Raw genomic sequence first — 21,498 nt, forward strand, 5'->3', positions numbered from 1 at the left:
GTGTCTAGCTTTCTTTTTCCCTTTTTAAAACCTGTTTTGCATCTATAACAAAGCAAACATTTTAAAATGTGAAAGACAGGTAGTAGATTCAAAACTTGCATATATACACACACGATAATTATATTCATGGTTTGAAGTAATCCATGGTAGAACACAAGTTCATAATCCCCAAGCTAGAGAGAAAATTGCGTATTCAATGTTTCACACCACAGTCTAGGTGAGAAACTTGCAATCATCACACCTTATCATGCATTTTAAGTACATCAAGCAAACACAATTAGCCATTTTGCAGACAAAGGGCTGGATTTTGGGGAGGCGGTGGTCCTGATAACAGGCTTGCATGCCTCAGCCATTTTGGGGAGCCCCAACTGGATTCTGAGGCAATCGGGCAGCTAATGAGCTGCCATCGGGGCTCCTGGCCCTTTAAGGGACGAGATCCCACCTCCAAGAGCTGCCAGCCAATCCGAGGGCTGGCAGCCCTTCACTCTCAGCTGCATCACCAGGAGCACTGGCCACTGCTGCGACTGCACCCAGCTGGGAGAAGCAACCTGGTTGCCACTCTTGGGAGGAGTTAAGTGGGGTCAAAGTCACCAGAGTCAGTCAGGCAGATCACACGAGGGTGAAGGGGTCGGCGAAGGCAGGTAAGATGTTGCCGCCAGGGTGGCTATTACTATCGAGCTTCAAGGGACCACTGTCCCAAGCCAGAAGTGAGGTGGCCAGGGTTCACCCACATTCTCCCCATTGGGCGGAGGGCTCATTCGGCACTGGTAAAATCCCTGTGGTGGTGGGGAAAGGCCCTTAATTGGCCACTTGAGTAAAACCCTCTGGTCAGGAGGGTTGTCCTCCGCCTTCCCTGTTGCTCACAAAATGCCATGGTGGTCAGAAGGTGGCAGGCACACCACAGCTGCCCTCCCTTCCACTTTTTTGGCCATGTCCTTGCTTCTGCTCCCTCCTGGAGGCCCTATAAAATTTAGCCCAACATCCAATAAATAGCGACAGTCCAGATTTTCTGGTCAGCAGTGAAGTAACAGTGCTCACTGCTGTCCCTGAGAAAACTGACCATAAAGATTTAGCAGGTTGAAGAGCTTAGAATTCCTCTTTTCTAACATCTATTTCAAACTTGCACCTTCTGCAGGGGTTCTGTGGCATTCAACAACAGAGCCGGTAGCAGGTAGGCTGATTAGAGATTTAGATTGAAGAATTCTCATAGGCAACAAAGCAAGAAGTATAAAGTGGAGAATATAAATCACATTTAATCATTGTACAGAAAGCAAGATAAAGATTGGTACATACACATAGGGTTAAAGGAGAATTAGAAAAAAGCTTTGAAAAATTATTTTTATTTTTATTAAAAGTTTTCTCATTTTAAATATCCGGAGGGAATAAGACTCCAAACCTATAAAATTAGTTTTTCAGGGCCAGGGAGGTTGTTCACTAATAATTAAGACTTCATGGCGTTAAATACCGTCACCCCTGATTGAACGAAGCTTAACTATCATTGTTCTGTGCAGCGAGAATAGTGTGTAACTAGTTGAAGCCAAGTGACATCAGTGATTTCTAAATGATTTCATCTGCTAAGGCTGCAAAAATGCAGTCTAAGGAGGAGCAGGGGACCACAGACAGCAACGTCTGGATGTTCAAGTTGAACTGCGCACATGTAGCAGTTGGTATCAGTTTTAAACAATAATAATGATGAGCACCCACAGCCTCAGCATCATTACTACTGCAAATTCTGGGCTATTGAGATAAACAGGGGCGGTATTGGGCTTTTGGGAAACCTATACAAAGGTTCAGATTGGAGAAGCTACATTTTACAAGATAAAAGTATCACTGGATCCATTCAGAGCCTCATGGAATTGCAAAGGTTGCACCGTAATGGCTAGTTATACTGATTGGTGTTGTCGCTCAAGGGAGAATATGAATTAAAACTCCCTGTTCTTTTCAGAATTGGTAACATCCATTTGAATGCCAGCAGTCTTCAATTTAAACCTAGGAAGTAAGATTGGGTTCGGAAGAACCAGTATCAACAGGCTCTCAAAACCCAAATTACATCTGAGTGGTTCACTCTCAGTTCATTGTCAGAGGTGAATACTACCAATGAAGCCTCATACTTACTTCACCCATTTAAAGTCTTACTTCTATAAAACATAACTTTGTTCCTGCCTTTCTTAATTAATTAAAAAAAACCTTCTGACTTTAAAATCTGGACAAAGGAAGAAAGCAAGTTGCTCTGAAGAGGGGTCATACAGACTCGAAACACTAACTCTGTTTCTCTCTCCGCAGATGCTATCAGACCTGCTGAGTTTTTCCAGCACTTTCTGTTTCTATTTCAGATTTCCAGCATCCACAGTATTTTGCTTTTATTTCAGCAAGTTTGCCTATTCGTTTAATATTAGTAAATCAACCATAATGGAAGGGAATCAAACTGAAAAAGTTAATGTTTATGCTTGACAACTCCACCATTAAAAAAAACCCTAGTTCCTTTTCCAAACATAACTGCTGTTAAAATCCTTAATGGTAACTTTCACATTTGAAGTTATGCCAGAAGTATAATATTGGAAAAAGCCAATAAAAAAGAGCACAGAAAATCTTCAGTGGATTTGGTTTTTGGAATTAAAATCCAGATTTTAAAAGTCATATTACAGTGCAACTAAATTCAAATCTGCAATGGCATCACATTAACTAATATGTTTTATATTCCATATTAATAATTAAGGTATTGTTCACGCAGAGTGAGTAATTGGAGATTAAATGCTTTTATTCTCCAAGTTCAAAGTGATGACTAATTTGGAGAAAGTAGCACACTTGCTTTGGAGTGTTTTAAATAGATGGCAGTACCAACATCCAAAATTCTGGGCAGGATTTTCCCGTCGGTGAGCAGGGGGCGGGGCCTGCTCGCCGACGCGTAAAGTGACACGCGGTGACATCGGGCGGAACTCCTGACGTCATCCCGCCCCATTTAAACTTTCCGGTAGGCCGGGGCGCAGCAAAATCAGCTGTGCGCCCGCCGACCTGTCAATGGCCAATTGAGGCCATTGACAGAGTCATTTAGCTAATTAATGGATCTGCCCGTCCAACCTTAAGGTTGGTGGGCAGGCCAGGAGCCCCGGCAGGAATTAGGAAAAGCATGAAACCTCATCCACGGGCGGGATGAGGTTTCATGTAGGTTTTTAAAAATTTTATTAAAGTTTTTTTTTAAATTATGGACATGTCAGGAATTTTTTTTTCTATTTTTAATATTTGTGACAGAACAGCCAATCTCCCTGAGGCTGCACTTAGCCTCAGGGAGATGAGCGCGCTCTTTCGAGTGCATGCGCGAAAGAGCGCACTCTTAGGTTTAGAGAATCCCCCTCCCCCCCCCACCCGCACAGGGAATGCATAGCGCTTCTATTCAGACGTCACGCTGGGAGGGCCTTAATTGGCCCGCCCATATAAAATGTCACCGTGCCCCCAATTGGGGGCACTCCTGCGCGCGCCCGCAATTCAACTACGTCCCCGATGGGGGGAAAATCCTGCCCTCAAGCTGACATGGTAATCAACAGGTACTTAATCTTGGTTCACAAAATGTACACCCAATTTATGAAGCTATTACATATGTATATTTATGAATCCATTGCTTTGATATAGAAATCTTCTCAAATTATTGCATATACACGTATACAAAGACCCAAATTGCCTAACAGTGCATAATCCCATAAATAGTGAAGTCACTGCATGTCCCGACTTCCTCAGTGCCTGAGAAGGGGAACGCATTATCCTATCAGGCCTACTTGCACTGGAAGGGATGTTAGTTGGAGAGAAGGGGAAACAAGGTTACTTGGCTCTAGGTTCTGGGTCAGTTAAGGTTAGGGCTGATCGAGGAGACTTCTGAAAGCTGGTGGTATTGTTTGTTGGAATTGGTGCCTGTCACGATCACTTGCTGTGCTGGGGGTGTCGTTTGCTAGTCTCCAATATTGGACCCCAAACTGCTTGTTGTTTCCCCAAATATAGCAGAAGTCAAACATCACTCATTCTGATTGTCAGGTGTCCCATATGTACCACTTATGTGTTTGTGATGGGCAGGGCTAAGGTTCACCATAGAGAACCAGGGAAGCTAGTTGTGAGAATTATGCTAGCCTGGTTATTGTGCTCTTTCACTTCACTGGGCATGTCCACCAAGCAGTGAGTTGAATGGCTTCTTGGTGCATTCATGGACCTTGTGATCTTTGGACAGTTGTCCCAAATGGTTGGATATAGGGGCTGGAGGCTATGTGGAAAAGCTACAGCTCCATCAAAATGAGCAACTGATAGCCTTAAATATAACGGTACAAATTTAGCAAGTTGAATCAGGCAATGAAACTAAAATGCTTCATTACTAAGCCTTTCCATTTTTAAGAGAAATACAAACCTTATTACACAAACCTTATTATAAGACAGACTAAAGTCACAAATCAAGTCCCAAGTTATTACTTGTACCTGTTCTCTAAACACTATTCATTTTGCTATTGGATTTATCACAACCATGACACCTATTATAAGCCTAATCTTCTTTCTTTATGTAAGCCTATATTTCTAATACTGAATCTGACATTTATCATGCAGACGGACTAGCTGCACAAAAGGCAGCCACAATCATCACTACTTTACCAGTATTGGGTGACAGACGTTCACTGTCAAAAGCACCACGTCTGCAATAACAGACACCTTACAGTTGTCATTAATACTATCACTGGTTTTGGTGTGAAGTACTCCATCACATGTTATGTCAGCATATTCTGCAGAAAGCTATTTTCTTTCCTCTGCCATCAATAACACAAGTATAACCAATAATAAACTAGATAAATATACTCAATCTTGCCACAAACTACTACAAAATTCATGCAGAGAATTTTTATTGTGACTGAACTACCTTATGACCTTTATTTAAATGTGCATGGCTTTCTAAACAGCAGAAGTATTGCAGCAGTTGTAGTAATCTTTAAAAACACTGTCTAATCTCACCTTTTCCTAGAATTTACAGTGAAATTAGTTTCTGTCAAAATATATCAGGGCATAAATTATTTTTGGTGATTATTAGTATGTGAATGCTTAATGTGTTCCAACTAAATGATTTGGCACAGGATTTAACCAGTTTGTTTTAAATGCATTAGTATCTCCATTAAAATAGAAAGACAAATTTGGATGAATGCGATAAGCACTCCTTCAGTCACTTTGTCAACATTAATTTCTATCCTGTTGTGCACAATATTACACTTTCTGAAGCCAAATGCAGAGCACTAGTTAAGTGTAGTCAATCCAGGTTATGCTGTATCCTCAGCAATTTCAGAATATTAATCTCTACATTGTGATTACAGTACATGTAGAGATTACATGTATTTTGATTTTATCTATTGACCAGTGAAGCCAGACTGTTTCAACAATGATTTACCAAAATTATATATGGAGGACTTTTTTTCCCCCTCAACACAAGAGTTACCTGCAACTGCCCCACAAACTTTCGCTATCCATTCTACTCACTGTGCACTTTTTTAAAAAGGAGAAGAAAATGCTTTCAACACATCACTCCTCAGGGTACAGTAATCCCCATTCAGGCCTTTATTTCTGCTGCTTCAAGGAAGTCAGTAGGAAATACATGCAATCAATGCTGGTCAATTAGCTAAATCTCAAAAGATAATCAGGTAAAACAGGTGCTAGAATTCACGTGCTTGATTTTTTACATTAACTTCATAAAGTCACTAGTTCATTAGGTTTGGCCATTCTACAAATAAATATGAATCAATAAAGCAATGTACAAAGTATCTTACATTTTGATATCCGCTGCACTTATTATGTGAGCCCTTTTTTAGGAATGGCATGGAATGCATGTGGGGAATCAATTCCCACAATGTAGCTCTTCAGAATAAGCAATACAAAGAAAAACAAAGAACAAAGAAAAGTACAGCACAGGAACAGGCCCTTCGGCCCTCCAAGCCTGCGCCGATCATATTGCCCGTCAACTAAGACATTTTGCACTTCCGAGGTCTGTATCCCTCTATTCCCATCCTATTCATGTATTTGTCAAGCTGCCTCTTAAACACCACTATCGTACCTGCTTCCACCACCTCCTCTGGCAGCGAATTCCAGACACTCACTACGCTCTGCGTAAAAAACTTGCCCCGCACATCTCCTTTATAGTTTTCTCCTCTCACCATAAATCTATGTCCCCTAGTAATTGACTCTTCCACCCTGGGAAAAAGCTTCTGACTATCTACTCTGTCCATGCCACTCATAATTTTGTAAACTTCTATCAAGTCGCCCCTCAATCTCCGTCGCTCTAGTGAGAACAATCCGAGTTTCTCCAACCTCTCCTCATAGCTAATAACCTCCAGATCAGGCAGCATCCTGGTAAACCTCTTCTGCACCCTCTCCAATGCCTCTATATCCTTCTGGTAATGTGGTGACCAGAACTGCATGCAATATTCCAAGTGTGGCCTAACCAATGTTCTATACAGCTGCAGCATGACTTCCCAGCTTTTATACTCAATACCCCTGCCAATGAAGGCAAGCATGCCATATGCCTTCCTGACTACCTTATCCACCTGCGTTGCCACTTTCAGTGACCTGTGGACCTGTACACCCAGATCCCTCTGCCCGTCGATGCACTTAAGGGTTCTGCCATTTACTGTATAATTCCTGCCTGTATTAGACCTTCCAAAATGCATTACCTCGCATTTGTCTGGATTAAACTCCATTTGCCATTTCTCCGCCCAAGTCTCCAACCGATCTATATCCCGTTGTATCCTTTGACAATCCTCTTCACTATCTGCAACTCCTCCAACCTTAGTGTCGTCTGCAAACTTACTAATTAGCCCAGTTACATTTTCCTCCAAATCATTTATGTATACCACAAACAGCAAAGGTCCCAGCACTGATCCCTGCGGAACTCCACTAGTCACAGCTCTCCATTCAGAAAAGCACCCTTCCACTGCTACCCTCTGGCTTCTATGACCAAGCCAAATCTGTATCCATCCTGCCAGCTCACCTCTGATCCCGTGCGACTTTACCTTCTGTACCAGTCTGCCATGAGGGACCTTGTCAAAGGCCTTACTGAAATCCATGTATATAATATCCACTGCCCTTCCATCGTCAATCATCTTTGTCACTTCCTTGAAAAACTCGATCAAGTTAGTAAGACACGACCTCCCCTTCACAAAACCATGCTGCCTCTCACTAATCCGCCCATTTGCTTCCAAATGGTAGTAAATCCTGTCACGAAGAATCTTCTCCAATAATTTCCCTACCACTGATGTAAGGCTCACCAGCCTGTAATTTCTTGGATTATCCCTGCTACCCTTCTTAAACAATGGAACAACATTGACCATTCTCCAGTCCTCTGGGACCTCACCCGTAGCCAGAGAGGATACAAAGATTTCTGTCAAGGCCCCAGCAATCTCCTCCCTTGCCTCCCTCAGTACTCTGGGGTAGATACCATCTGGCCCTAGGGACTTATCTACCTCTACGCCTAACACCTCCTCTTTTTTGATCTCAACATGATCCAGGCTATCTACACACTCTTCCCTAGACAAATCGACCGCTAAGTCCTTCTCTTTGGTGAATACTGATGAGAAGTATTCATTCAGTATCTCTCCCATTCCTTCTGGCTCCACACACAGATTCCCACCTCTGTCCCTGAGTGGGCCTACCCTTTCCCTGGCTACCCTCTTGCTTTTTACATATGTATAAAAGGCCTTGGGATTTTCCTTAATCCTGGTTGCCAGTGACTTTTCATGACCCCTTTTAGCCCTCCTGACTCCTTGCTTAAGTTTCTTCCTACTTTCTTTATATTCTCCATGGGCTTCATCTGTTCCCAGTCTTCTAGCCCTTACGAATGCTTCCCTTTTCTTTTTGACTAATCTCACAATATCCTTCGTTATCCAAGGTTCCTGAAACTTGCCATGCTTATCCTTCATCCTAGCAGGAACATGCTGGTCCTAAATTCTTATCAACTGACGTTTGAAAGCCCCCCACATGTCAGTTGTTGATTTGCCCTCAAACATTCGCCTCCAGTCTAGATTCCTCAGTTCCTGCCTAATATTGTTATAATTAGCCTTCCCCCAATTAAGCACCTTAACCCGAGGACTCCTGTTATCCTTATCCACCAGTATCTTGAAACTTACTGAATTATGGTCACAATACAGCATATAGTAAACATCTAATGCTGTTAGATCAAACCCCATGGGGAGAATTTTATCCCCGTTGGGGTGGCTGGGCGGGAGCGGGCGCGGGCAGGTGTGCCACCATTTTACGCCAATTTAGGCCCGCCCAGCGTGACGCGCACCCGTAAGTGCTGAGCGCTCCCTGTGCGTGCAGGGGGGAGTAGGCTGAGTCAGGGCCTGCGTTCTTTCGCGCATGCAGAAATCTCCCTGAGGCGCAGAGCTGCCTCAGGGGGATTAGTTTGATTTTTTAAAAATTTAAATAAAGAAAGTAAAACATTGTTAAGACATGTCCCCTCATGTGACAGTGTCAAATAAGCTAGGGCATGCCTGTGAATTTTATTTAAAATTTTTAAACCTCATCCCGCCCGTGGATGAGGTTTCATGATAAATGCGAAGGCCACCTGGGCCCTTCGTCTGCCCGCCAACCTTAAGGTTGGACGGGCAGCTATGTTAAGTGTTTTAACTGATGTTTAAATGGCCTCACTAGGCCTTTGACAGCTCGGCAGGTGTGCAGCCGACTCCGGTGCACGCCCGCCGAACTGAAAATCGGAATGACGCACGGTGACGCCAGAACGCATGCCCGCCGTCACCGCGCGTCATTTTACGTGTCAGCGAGCAAGACCCGCCCCTGCACCCCGACTCTGGCCCATGTCACAAAACGACGTCAGAAAACATTCATAACCTTTTACTGTGTGAAAGTCACTATTACGGTTCTGTGAATTAATCAGCTATTTTGAAAAAAAATGATTCATAACTAATGAAAATATAAATTTACGTCAACACAAGTTCAGAAAAGGTCACTGAATACTGACGTATGTAATATTGAGATACTTTGCACATACCTCTGTGGCAAACTGTTGCAATCCACCTATGTTAATTGCTCCTTCTTCGGATGCATGTAAGTTGCATCCTCCCACACAGAGGTCAGAGGTTGGGCAAACCATCCCACAAGTTAGACCGAGGGGGTTGTCAGACAGAATGGTTTTGGCAGCTCCATAGTAGTTCTATAAATCAATAAAAACAGAAGCTTCAGCAAAATGTACAAGAATTAAATTAGTTTAGCATACATAAATGATTTGAATAGACATGTTAATCCATTATTTGTTAATAACGTTTAAAGCAAAGAAAGATATTTAAAGAAACCATCGACAGCGCAGGAAAAAAAGTCTTGCTAAATAAACTGCAGTGTAAAGAATTGTTTTAGCAATGTAAAATAGGGAAGTTGAATCAGTCGCTCATCAGGACATTAAGATCACTTGAGGACACGGTGACGTATTGGCGATGTTACTGGGTTAGCAATCAGGAGGTCCGGGATAACGTTCTGGGGATATGGAGCAGAACTTTACGGCAGCGGGGTTTTACGTTCTTGCCAAAGCCAATGGAGTTTAGGATGGCTCCCCACCTTTTACGGCCCCTTCCCCGCTGCAGCGAGGCCGTAAAATTCTGGCCCTGGGTTCAAAACTCACCACGGCAGTTGGCGGAATTTAAACTCAATAAATCTGGAATGTAAAGGTAGTCTCAGTAATGGTGACCATGACAACCATCATCAATTGTTGTAAAATCCCATCTGGTTCACTAATATCCTTTAGGGAAGGAAATCTGCCATCCTTATCGGGTCTGGCCGACATGTGACTCCAGACCCACACAGCAATGTGGTTGACTCTTAACTGCCCTTTGCAATGACCTAGCAAGCCACTCAGTTTAAGGGCAATTAGGGATGGGCAACAAATGCTGGCCTTGCCAATGATGCCCGCATCCCATGAAAGAATAAAGAAAAAAATAAATAAATATGAAAAAAACAAATTGGTGTTTTTCTCCAAGAAGACAACTGGATGATTGGGATCGGCCAAAGTGCAAGATAAACACAGGGGCAGGGTTTTACGTTCATCGGGCGATGTGCGCCTGACCCAATTGGGCGCAAAATCATCCTGACATCATCGCGCGCACTCACAATCTTTTGGTTGGTGGGTGCGCGCGAGAGTTGGCAGCACGCCCACTGACAGTTAGGAGGCTTATTAAGGCCCTTGAGCAATTAATTAATTTGTATTTCTTGCTGCCCGTCCAACCTTACAGTTGGCAGGCAGGCGAATAGGCCAGGCGGCCTTTGCATTTTTAACGAAGCCTGCCGTGCCTGCCGACGAGCTGGTCGAGTTGTTCATGTGTTCAAATGTGCTTGCACATTGTAAAAGGAAGAACCTGCATTTATATTGCAACTTCCGTGCTCTAAGAACACCCCAAAGCATTTCAGTCAAGAAATATTTCAGAGGTGCAATCACTGCTGAAAAAGTAAATGTTGATGTTTGACAACTCCACCATTAAAATAAACCCTAGTTCCTGTTCCAGATGTAATTGCTGTTAAAATCCCTACCTGTAACTTTTGAAGGTATGTCAAAAGTATAACATTGGAAAAAGCCAATAAACAAAAGCACACAAAATCTTCAGTGGATATCAGGGGCAGAATTTTATGTTTGTCGGGCAGGCGGGCCCGACCCAATTGGCCGATCTCCGCCGGCGAAACGGGCTGCGCTGCCAATTAAGGCCCGCCCAGCATGTTGTAGACTCCCGCGTACAGCAGGAAATTCAAATGTGCGGCGGGCGTGGTCAGACCGCTGGTTCCAATGGGGAACCGGCAGTCTGTATAAAGAGCGGCCAGGCAGCCTCCTTTAGGCTGTTCACCATGGCCAGTGACCAGTCTGCACAGCGGGCTTTAGAGGAGAGGAGGGCAGGGCAGAGGAGGAGGGAGGCAGGCTGCAGGGTAGGCCAGTGGGGGGCCAATGTGCCCCTCGGTTCTCCAATGCCTGCCTTGCTGTCCTCCTCGAAGAGGTGTCACATCGTCGGGAAGTGTTGTTTCCGGAGGATGGGAGGAGGAGGTCCCCCCACGTCACCAGGCAGGCGTGGCAGGAGGTGGCGGAGGCTGTTAGCTCTCATGATGCTGTGCGACGCACCGGAACCCATTGCCGTAAAGGCTTCAATGATTTGCTGCACTCTGGAAGGGTGAGGACCATGTCGGCCTTGGCCATTTGACCCAGCAGGTAGCCTTAGCCTTTGAGGCCGCCCCCCTCATGTCTTAGTGTCGTTACTGCATTGGGCATTTGGCGCACGCTGGGTGGGCAAACAGATAGTGACCATGCTTACATCAGCCTTAGTGGTTGAGGAGAAGATGGGTTCTCCCTGCAGTATATGTTGGTGTTTGTCGCATTTGAGTAGTCTGGGGGCAACCTGCAGGGGAGGACACTAGACACATACTCAGAACTCCAACACATGTCTTATTGATGGTGATGAGATGATGGAAGGGGAGCTTCAAGGTGTTGTGGTCAAGAGCCATCTGCTGGCCTCGGCGCCGCACCTAGCTGCGCCTCCTTGCCATGGGCGCTAAGACCCGTGTGTTATTCAAAGTGATGAACACCGAATGTGTCCAAGGTGGCCGTTGGGGGACGGAGTTGGGAGCAGACGTACTATCTTCTGGGAACTGATCACCAGTAGTGTGGACAGGAGCCGCTGGAGGCCTCAGATGGGCCACTGTGGTTGGGGTGCGGCGTGCACGTGCAGAGTACATGAGCAATCAGCCCCAATAAATTCTCTTCTCTGTTCTGCAGGCAAAAACAGAGCACAATAGCCGGGAGCATTTGCGGACTGGTGGTGGGCACGCCATGCTCCAGCGCCTCACCACCTACAAGGAGCAGGCCATGGAGCTGGGGAGGAGGCAGGCGGCCAGGTCGGCAGGTGTCAGCGAGGCTGGGGTGCAGCGGCCAGGTATTTGAGGGCCACAGTCCCATCCACTCTGTCTCCCCACCATTCAAAGCACTGATGGTTGCTGCAATAGTTAATGCAGCAACACTGCTCATTCACAGACTGATACAGTCAGACGTGTGGGTCATACACAAAGGTCCCTCGGCCCCTTGAGGAATCGCGTCTCTAGCACCTTCCAAAGTCACCTTACCCCATTTGTGACCACTATCCCCATGGCCTAACATGCCATGGCATCGCTGCTGCACATCCAAAGACTTATTGCAACTCAGGAGGGTTTGTACCTCCACCACCCTTTCAGCCAGTGCTTCCCACATTACTCTGTCCAAAAGGTGCTCAGCACCTCACCTGTCAACCTCATGGCACTCAACTTAAATAAATGCCACCACGTTAGTCATCCCTGCGCCAAGGGGAAATGTTGCCTTCCGTCCACCCGTTCTATGCCCATCATAACGGTATGAAGGTCAATACTGTGACCTGTCAATCTCCTGTGCTCCACGGCAAATGTCGCAAGTGTTTGCGATGTTTCCTCATCACTCCAACTCTCCAGGCCAGCATGCATCCAGGTCAGGTACCTCTGCACTCTCCCCACTCCAATGCCATCCCTCCCGTGAAGTGCAGGTCACAACTGAACGCAGGAGTGCAGATGTGGCCTTCACAGCGTTTTCTGCACTTGCAACATGACCTCCCTTTTCCTACATTCTATTCCTCGGCTAATAAAGGCAAGTCTGGCTTCGACCTTGTTAAACGCCTTATGTTCCTGTTCTGCTACCTTAACGGGTCTGCCCAGCAAGGTCCCTGTAATCGTCGTGACTTCCCACGGTCCTACCATTACTCATGTATTCCCATACCTTGCTTGTCTTGCCCAAGTGCTTAACCGAACACTTATCCACATAACATTCCATGTGGCATTCCTTAGGCCATCTGACCAGCCTGTCTGTATGCACGTGTAATGTTTGGGCCTCCTCTTGACTATTTACCACCCCACCAATGTTCATCTCCTTAAGTTCTTGAAGGTTGAGCGCATTATGAGGCTGGGGAGGAAAGGGGTGAATGGTGTTACTGACTGAACACTAACTGATGCACTGTCCTTGTTGTTAATTTCAGCATCACCACCGCATGACTGCCAGGAACAAGTCCAGAGCCCCCCCTCCACACCTGAGGGGCGTCACTTTTAATTTGCGTTACATCCTTTCGGTGAGCCATGCACCAGCGCAGCGACTACCACATCGGTGGGGATTATGACGTCGGCTAGTGTCCCGGGGCACAATGGAGAGGGCACTTCACAATCGCTGGAGGAGATGGCACGGACAGAGAGTGCCAATGGCACCAGCAGCCGGAGGACTGCAGGGGACCAGGCACATGCTGAGTCCGGCAGTGATGATGAGCCTCTGGAGATGTCAGCCATGCAGCAGCTGCAGGACAAGCGGCCGGGTGCGCGGGAGCATCTGGCAGGGTTGCATGAGGGTGTGTTTCACTTGGTCTCTGTGGTGGAGGAGTCCAGCCAGAGTGTCAATGATGGCATGAACCTCAGGACAGAGCTTCAGGCTTCCTCCACTGAGAGATTGGCGACTCTCATGGAGAGGGGGTTCGGTCAGATTGAGAATCTTCTGTGATTGAGAATCTTCTGATTGGGTTACACTCTGACCTGCAAGACCTCACAGCGCTAATGGCCACGGGTGGTCATTCACAATGTGGGAGATGTTCTGGGCACCAAGTGTCCCAGCTCGGTGCCCATCCATCTGCGGTGAGCAGGGAGGTCCAATGTGACCTCACATCGGTGCAGCAGCTGCCTGTCGTTGCTGCGAGCTCCTCTCAGGGCGCTCCGGATGAGGGCAGCAGCTCCTCCGCCCCTCTGCCAGTGACTGTTGCATCCGTTAAGGCTGTGACAACTGGGGAGGTGCCAGTTCTGCAACTGGCCACTTCCTCCCAGGCAGGGCCAGCACAGGCTCCACGGGCCAGAGGACAGCTACCAAGGTCATCAAGGCCAACAGGACAGCAGAGTCAGCAGGCTGTCTCACAAGCCAGTCCGAGCGATGGGGCGGCATCTAGACGTAGCACCTGCAAACATAAGCATAAGGCACATTAGGCACTCCACGGGTTTGTCACTGGTGATTTTGTGTTGGCCCTTGATTAGGGAATGTTTCATTATCAGCGTCAGAGCGACATCTGTGGTTTATTTTGGTGGGAATAAAGTCCAATTTTCTGACCATGGCTAAGGGTGTTTCCTTTGTGCTGCATTTGTATGTTCACAGGCATATCATGAGTGTTTGAGTGGACATTGATGTTTCTGTACTAAGCCCTTAGTTGCAGCTGAACAGGTGGAAGATATGGCACCTAAGTGCCACGTGTGGAAGCGCCAGGCAATGCTGCTCCTGCTGATCCATGTGTGTGGAGCTAGATGAAGGTTTGTTGGATTAAAGTCTCCCGGGTGTCCCTGCCTCCTTGGTGTAGTAGCAGGTCGGCGTGCTGCCCCTCATCATTGCCCTGTGCTTCCTCATCCTCTGAGCCACTGCTGGATTCATCATGTGCAGCCTCATCCACTGCGTCAAGGTTTTCATCGTCAACTGCATCCCCCCTTTCCAGCGCAAGATTGTGCAGAGCGCAGCATGCTACCACTATCACAGAGACGTGATCTCGGGGGTACTGGAGTGCGCCCCCTGAGCAGTCCAGGCAACGGAAGCGCATCTTGAGAAGACCGATGGCTCTCTCCACCACAGCCCTTGTGGTGCCCTGGCTCCTATTGTAGCGCTCCTCAGCTTCTGTTCTTGGATGGTGGAGAGGCATCATGAGCCACCTTCGCAGGGGATAGCCCTTGTCACACAGCAGCCATCCATCCAGCCGGGCTGGAGCACTGAAGAGCCCCGGCACCTGGGAGTGTCTGAGGATGTAGGTGTCGTGGGAGCTGCCTGGGTACCTTGCACAAACTTGCAGAATCTGCATCCTGTGATCACACACTATCTGCACGTTCATGGAGTGGAAGCCCTTCCTGTTGACGAAGGCACTGGGTTCACCTGTTGGCGCCTTGATGGCCACATGTGTACAGTCTATTGCACCCTGGACGCGGGGGAAACCAGCAATGGCCGCGAAGCCTCTGACTCGCTGTGTCTGGCTTGCCTGGTCGCAGCGGAAGTGGATGAAGGTCAATATCCATCTGAACAGAGCGTCTGTAACCTGCTTGACACAAGTGTGGACAACTGATTGGGAGACACCGCTAAGATCACCCACCGAGCCCTGGAAGGAGCCAGAGGCATAGAAGTGGAGGGCAACTGTGAGCTTCAGAGCCGCTGGCATGGGATGTCCACCCACACAGTTAGGGGAGATCTCAGGGCCAATCATCTGACAGATATAGTTCACTGTCCCTCTTAACAGTCGCAGCCTCCTTCGGCAGTGCACCTCAGTCATATTGAGGGAGCTGCTTCGCCGCCTGCATATCCTGGCAGCAGGATAGTGGTGTCTTCTGCGGCCCCTTCCACCTTGGACAACCTCTTGGCCCTGCACCCCTTGTGCCTGTGCCTGGCCTCCCAAAGGTGGCTCCCCTGGAGGCTGATTGTTCACTCCTGGCCTCCTCCTTATTCTATCCCTCCCTTCCTCCTCAAAGGAGCTGCCTTCACTGGAGATGGCAGAACCCATATCCCCAGGCTGAATGGAGGCCTCCGGAAAGCTGCAGGCCCGATAAAGATTACGGTCTGCAGACTGCTGAGCTGAAGCTTCAAAGTACATAGAAAGCTGTTGGAAATTGATCTGAACTGGTAACACAAGCAAGTTTAAAGCACTTTCAGCAATAAATATTCAGATAAAACACTAACGACCCATCTGAGCCCACATATTCCGCCTGTGGATAAGGTTTGTTAAAAAATCACTTACCCGCCTGCCCGTTGCGCCGGTGCGCTGAGCTGAAGATCACACGGGCTCCTCAAAATGGGCATCGATTGCCGAGTTAAGGGCCCTAACAAGGCCTTTAATTAATGGCGGGCGTGCGTCGCACTTCATCGCGCACCTGCCCAGCTAAACATTGCGATGGCGTGCGCTGTCGTCGGCACGCTCGCCCGACGTCAGCGCGCGACATTTTAAGCGCTGCTGTGCGGGCTCCAACACCCGCACGTCATACATAAAATTCTGCCCCAGGTTTTTGGAATTAGAAACCAGCATTTTAAAAGTCACATCACACATCAACTAAATTCACATCTGCAACTGCATCACATTAACTAATATCTTTTATGTTCCATATTAATAATGAAGGCCTTGTTCACGTGGAGAGAGTAATCAGAGATCAAATGCTTTTGTTCTCCAAGTTTAAAGCGATAGCTAATTTGGAGAAAGTAGCACACTTGTTTCGGAGTGTTTTAAATAGATGACAGTCCCAACATCCAAAATTCTAGCTGACATGATAATCGACAGGTACTTAATTTTGGTTCACAAAATGTGCACTCAATTTATGAAGTTATTACCTACATATATTTAAGAATCTATTGCTTTGAAATAGAAATCTTCTCAAAATTATTGTATATACAGGTACACAAACACACAAATTGCCTAACAGTGCATAATCCCATAAATTGTAAAGTCACTGCATGTCCTGACTTCCTTAGTGCCTGAGAGAGGGGAACGCGTTACCTTATCAGGCCTGCTGCCTGCGCTGGAAGCAGTGTTATTTGGGGAGAGAGGGAAACAAGGGCCTGAATTTTTCAGGCGGCAGGTGGGCTCGGCAGGAGCGGGCAGAGGCGGTGGCCCAGCCGATCGGCGCCCGCGCCGCCATTTTACACGGGTAGGCCAATTAAGGCCTGCCCAGTGTAATACCCATGCCGTAGTGCTCAGCGCTACCAGCCCGGGCAGGGGGAGGAGGGAGAGTCGGGGCCAGCGCTCTTTCGCGCACGTGGACGAAAGAGCACTTCAATCTCCCTGAGGCGCGGAGCTGCCACAGGAAGATTGAATCGATATTGAAATAATTAAATAAAGGATTTAAAAAGTTATTTAAACGTGTCTCCTCAAAGTAATTGTGTCACATGAGATGGGACATGTTTTTATATTTCTGGAAATTTTTTTTATTTATTGAATAAAAGCTTCAGGAAACCTCATCTCGCTCGTGGCTGAGATTTCCTGGCCTTTTCGCCTTCCCGCTAACCTTAAGGTTGGATGGGCAGCGTTACTAATGCCATGAATTACTTTCTTAATGGCCTTAATTGACCGTTTACATATAGGTGGGCGTGGCGCGTCCACCGAATGAAATATCGCGGGACAGCACGATGACATCGGGATGCACTATTTTATGCGTTGGCGTGTTGGGCCCATCCCCACACGCCAACTGAAAAATCCTGCCCAATGTTAGTTGGCTTTAGGTTCTGGGTTAGTTAGGGTTAGGGCTGATCGAGGAGACTTCTGAAAACTGGTGGTATTGTTTGTTGGAATTGGTGCCTGTCATGATCAGTTGCTATGCTGGAGGCGTAGTTTGCTAGTCTCCAAAATTGGCCCCCAGACTGCTTGTTTTTTCCCCAAAAGTAGCAGAAATCAAACGTCACTCATTCTGATTGCCAGATGTCCCATATGTATCACTTCTATGTGTTTGTTATGGGCAGGGTTAGAGTTCACCATAGAAATAGAGTGTGTTTTTTGGAAGCTAGTTGTGAGAATTATGCTAGCCTGTTTGTTGTGCCTGACTCTTTCATTTCACTGGGCATGTCCACCAAGCAGTGAGTTGAATGGCTTCTTGGTGCATTCATGGTCCTTGTGATCTTTGGACAGTTGTCCCAAATGGTTGGATATAGGGGCTGCCAGACTGTGCTGAAAAGCTACAGTTCCATCAAAATGAGCAACTGATAGCCTTAAATATAATGGCACAAATTTAGCAAGTTGAATCAAGCAATGAAACTAAAATGCTTCATTACCAAGCCTTTCCATTTTTAAGAGAAATACAAGCCTTATTGCACAAACCTTGTAGCTTGCAGTGTGGGGGAATGGTGATATTCAAAGTTTGTACACTCTGTATATAGTTTCCATATATACTAAAATGTTGTTAAACGAATACAGTATTCAAGTTGGAATGAAATCATATACTAATACTCATGAGTATTCTGTGCATTTATTGCCATAATGTGAACTGCTTTCTCTTTTTTTTTTTATTCATTAGATGTAGGCATCGCTGGCTGGGCCAGCATTTATTGTCCATCCCTAATTGTCCTTGTGAACTGAGCAGCTTGCTAGGTGATTGCAGAGTCAACCACATTGCTGTGAGTCTGGAGTCACATGGAGACAGATGGGTTTTTATGACAATCAATTAATTCCAGATTTTTAAAAAAATATTGAATTCAAACTCCGCTATTTACTGTGGTGGGATTCGAATCCAGGTCCCCAGCGAATTATCCTGGGCACCTGGAGTACTTGTCCGCTACGCCACCACCGTTCCTTATGCTTGGCAATATTTGGATGGCAAGGTGCTTTTCATTTTTTGAAAAAAAACAAACATACATGTACAACTGTAACGGAACACAAAAGTAAATGTTAAGGATCAATGTTAGTTTTCCATGGCAGGAAAAGGTCAGATTCCATATTAAATTTCTAAAGTCCAAGAATGTGTCTTTAGAAAAGCAAAGAGCATAAGACTATGATGGTAAAATTTAGACAATGAACTTTAATTGTGAGGTAGTGGAAGTATAGACACATTAATATATCTGAAAATTGTATGCCAAGTGAAGGAGTTGAGAGAAAGAAATGAAAAGCCATAATGCTTAAGCTGGGAGTGTTTTTGATTGACTAAGGAAGGTTGAAGATGGAGAGGTGTACCCCCAGACGTGAGAAGTAAAATGTACGAGGGCAATGTTCAATTAACACTTCTGGATAATGCTGAACACAGGCCCCAACAAAAGCACATAAAATAAGCTCGGTGCTTTGGAATTCATAGTGCAAGGAGAATATATAGGCGACTTGAGAGTGATGAACACTGAATTAATGAAACAAGGCCTCTGCACAGTAAATATATCTCAAAGATTGCAATAAAAGAGGTTATTTATGCTGCATAGCTGAAGACAGGTACCCTCTGATGAAAATGTAATGGGTTTCAGCTGGTAAAAGACAGTGTCAAAGCCCAGTACAAGAAGATATGACTGCTGTGGGAGACCTGCAAGAAAAGTGGCAAGTTGGCTGGGCTGCAATGGCAGGGCTTTGTGACTATTATGGTTAACATGTTGAAAATGTTTGGCTGACTGAGCAGTTGTAATGGTCTGAATTTCCAACACTTTATTCTTCAATTCTTTGCATTCATAATAATGTTCAATATTTGTTAAATAGGGTGTTTCATCATCAGATCTATTAAAAAATTGAAACTCCTTTAATAGCATAATTGATAAAAGCACCACCTGTTATGTTATTGAGCTGGCGAGATAAGGCAGGTTCAATATTTAATTCCTTTACAGCACGAAATCTCAGCAAGAGTGGTACTTGAAGCATCGTATTTGCTCTCAGCATCCCTGGTTTACAATATCGCCATTGTTTCAGAGATATTATTTTAAAAAATCAAAAAGTAAAGTTCCTTATAATTCTTCAAAAAATTAACTGGTTGGCATCATGATGGTAATTCTCCTTTATAACATTTAAATGATTGAACAAGAATACTACTGCAGAATTCTATATACATAGAGTCCCTTGTAATAATAGGGTGTCAAAATTCTTCTTTGAATTATATTCAAAGCATTGTGATTTTTTCTTACTTTGATCTGCTGCAGTAGTTATTTTGCTACAGGTCAAAACAGTCACAGTAGGTAAGATGAGCCTTTTAAAATTTTGGTTGAACAGATAGCTTTCCAAATGTGAAAAAAAAAAAGGGAGATCACACCTACCGGGATAAGAGTCAGAAATGTTGTTAATGATATACAGTGAGCTGACTAACATACAGGGAGAAAATATAACTAACTTAAAATTACAGTACTATATGCAAATAGTAATGAGCCATAAAATAAATTCCATATAGCACATAAAGCTGATCCACTAAGCAAACACAAATCTTCCTTCTTTCAATTTGTCAAAGTAATGGTTTCTTCATGCCTTTTGGAAGCTTATGCCTCTTACCTTTGATGGTTACATTCTCTTATCAGTATTCCTGGCCTCCTTACCTTCTTTGACCTCAAATAGAGCTTCTACACCTCCTCCATAAAATTGCCTGCAAGGAGCTCAGTTTTATCTTGCTTGCCTCCTTTGCCCATCAACAAATGGCTGTAAAGCCAAACTCTATCCAAGACGGGTGTTTTTTTTCACATCGTTCTTGGATCATGGGTGTCACTGACAAGCCTGGTATTTATTGCCCATCCCTTGTTACCCTAAGAAGATGGTGATGGACCTTCTTCTTAAATCACAGTGTGGCATTTTGATAGAAGTGAGTGGCTTATTAGGCCACATCAGATAGCAGTTAAAAATCAAATTAAAGTCACATAGATCAGGATTCTTTCAGTAAAGGGAATTAATAATTCTGGAATATAGATCTAGTGTCAGTAATGGGGACCATGACAACTAACATCAATTGTTCTAAAAATCCATCTGGTTCACTAGTCATAGAGTCATAGAGTTATACAGCACAGAAACAGGCCCTTCGGCCCATCGTGTCTGTGCTGCCCATTAAGGACCTATCTATTCTCATTCCATTTCCCAGCACTTGGCCGGTAGCCCTGTATGCTATGGCTTTTCAAGTGCTTATCTAAATACTTCTTAAATGTTGTGAGGGTTTCGGCCTCTAATGTCTTTGAAGGAAGGAAATCTGCCATCCTTACGCGGTCTAGCCTCCATGTAACTCCAGCCACACAGCAATATGGTTGACTCTTAACTGAACTCTGAAATGGCCACACAGCTTATGGGCAATTAGGGATGGGCAACAAATGCTGGCCCTGCCAGTGACACCCACATCCCATGAGAGAATAAAGAAAAAAATTAACATGAAAAAAAAAATTGGTGTTTTTCTCCAAGGAGACAGCTGGATGATTGGGATGGGTCAAGACTGGAGTCACACGGGGATCAGAATTCTTTTGATGAATGGCATTAGTGAACCAGATGGGTTCTCCACAATCCAACATCTCTAAAGTTGATTTTACAAATACCTAAACGGAACTATTGAATTTCTAAACAATTTAAAATATTAATTCAAATTCTCAGACTGCCACAGTGGTACTTGAACTCATGTTCTCTAAATTACTAGTCTAGTAAAATATCAACTTACTTACATTTAGCATCCTTTAACACTGTACCACATCTCAAATCACTTCATGTGCGCGTAATCAGACATATTGGCACAGAGCTGCTGAAGACATTAGGACAGATGACCAAAAGCCTGGTCAAAGAGGTAGATGGGTCACCTTAAAGAAGGCGAGAGTTGGGGGGTAGACAGATTTAGGGAGGATATGATGGGACTTATGCCCTAGGCGGCTGAGGGTACTGCCACCAAGGGTGGGGCAAAAGAAGCGGAAGACACACAGTGTCCTCGGAGGGTTGCAAGATGTTACAGTGATAGGAAGCAGTGAAGCCATGGAGGGATTTGACATGAGGATGAAAATATAAAAAGAAAATGGATTAACTGGTTGAATGAAAGCCAATGTAA

At 45.3% G+C, this 21,498-nt stretch overlaps 1 protein-coding gene across 1 annotated transcript in view; it reads right to left on the reverse strand.

The window, feature by feature from the left end:
* The window catches only part of LOC144692241 (dihydropyrimidine dehydrogenase [NADP(+)]-like), an 812,799-nt gene that overhangs the window by 484,724 nt on the left and 306,577 nt on the right, over nucleotides 1–21,498 (reverse strand). Inside the window, exon 5 of the mRNA XM_078560835.1 lies at nucleotides 9,017–9,178. Within this exon, the coding sequence (XP_078416961.1) occupies nucleotides 9,017–9,178 (162 nt within the window). The remainder of the gene's footprint in view (nucleotides 1–9,016; nucleotides 9,179–21,498) is intronic.

This window comes from Cetorhinus maximus, chromosome 17 (genome assembly GCF_964194155.1).
Source record: "Cetorhinus maximus chromosome 17, sCetMax3.hap1.1, whole genome shotgun sequence".
Classification (NCBI taxonomy): domain Eukaryota; kingdom Metazoa; phylum Chordata; class Chondrichthyes; order Lamniformes; family Cetorhinidae; genus Cetorhinus; species Cetorhinus maximus.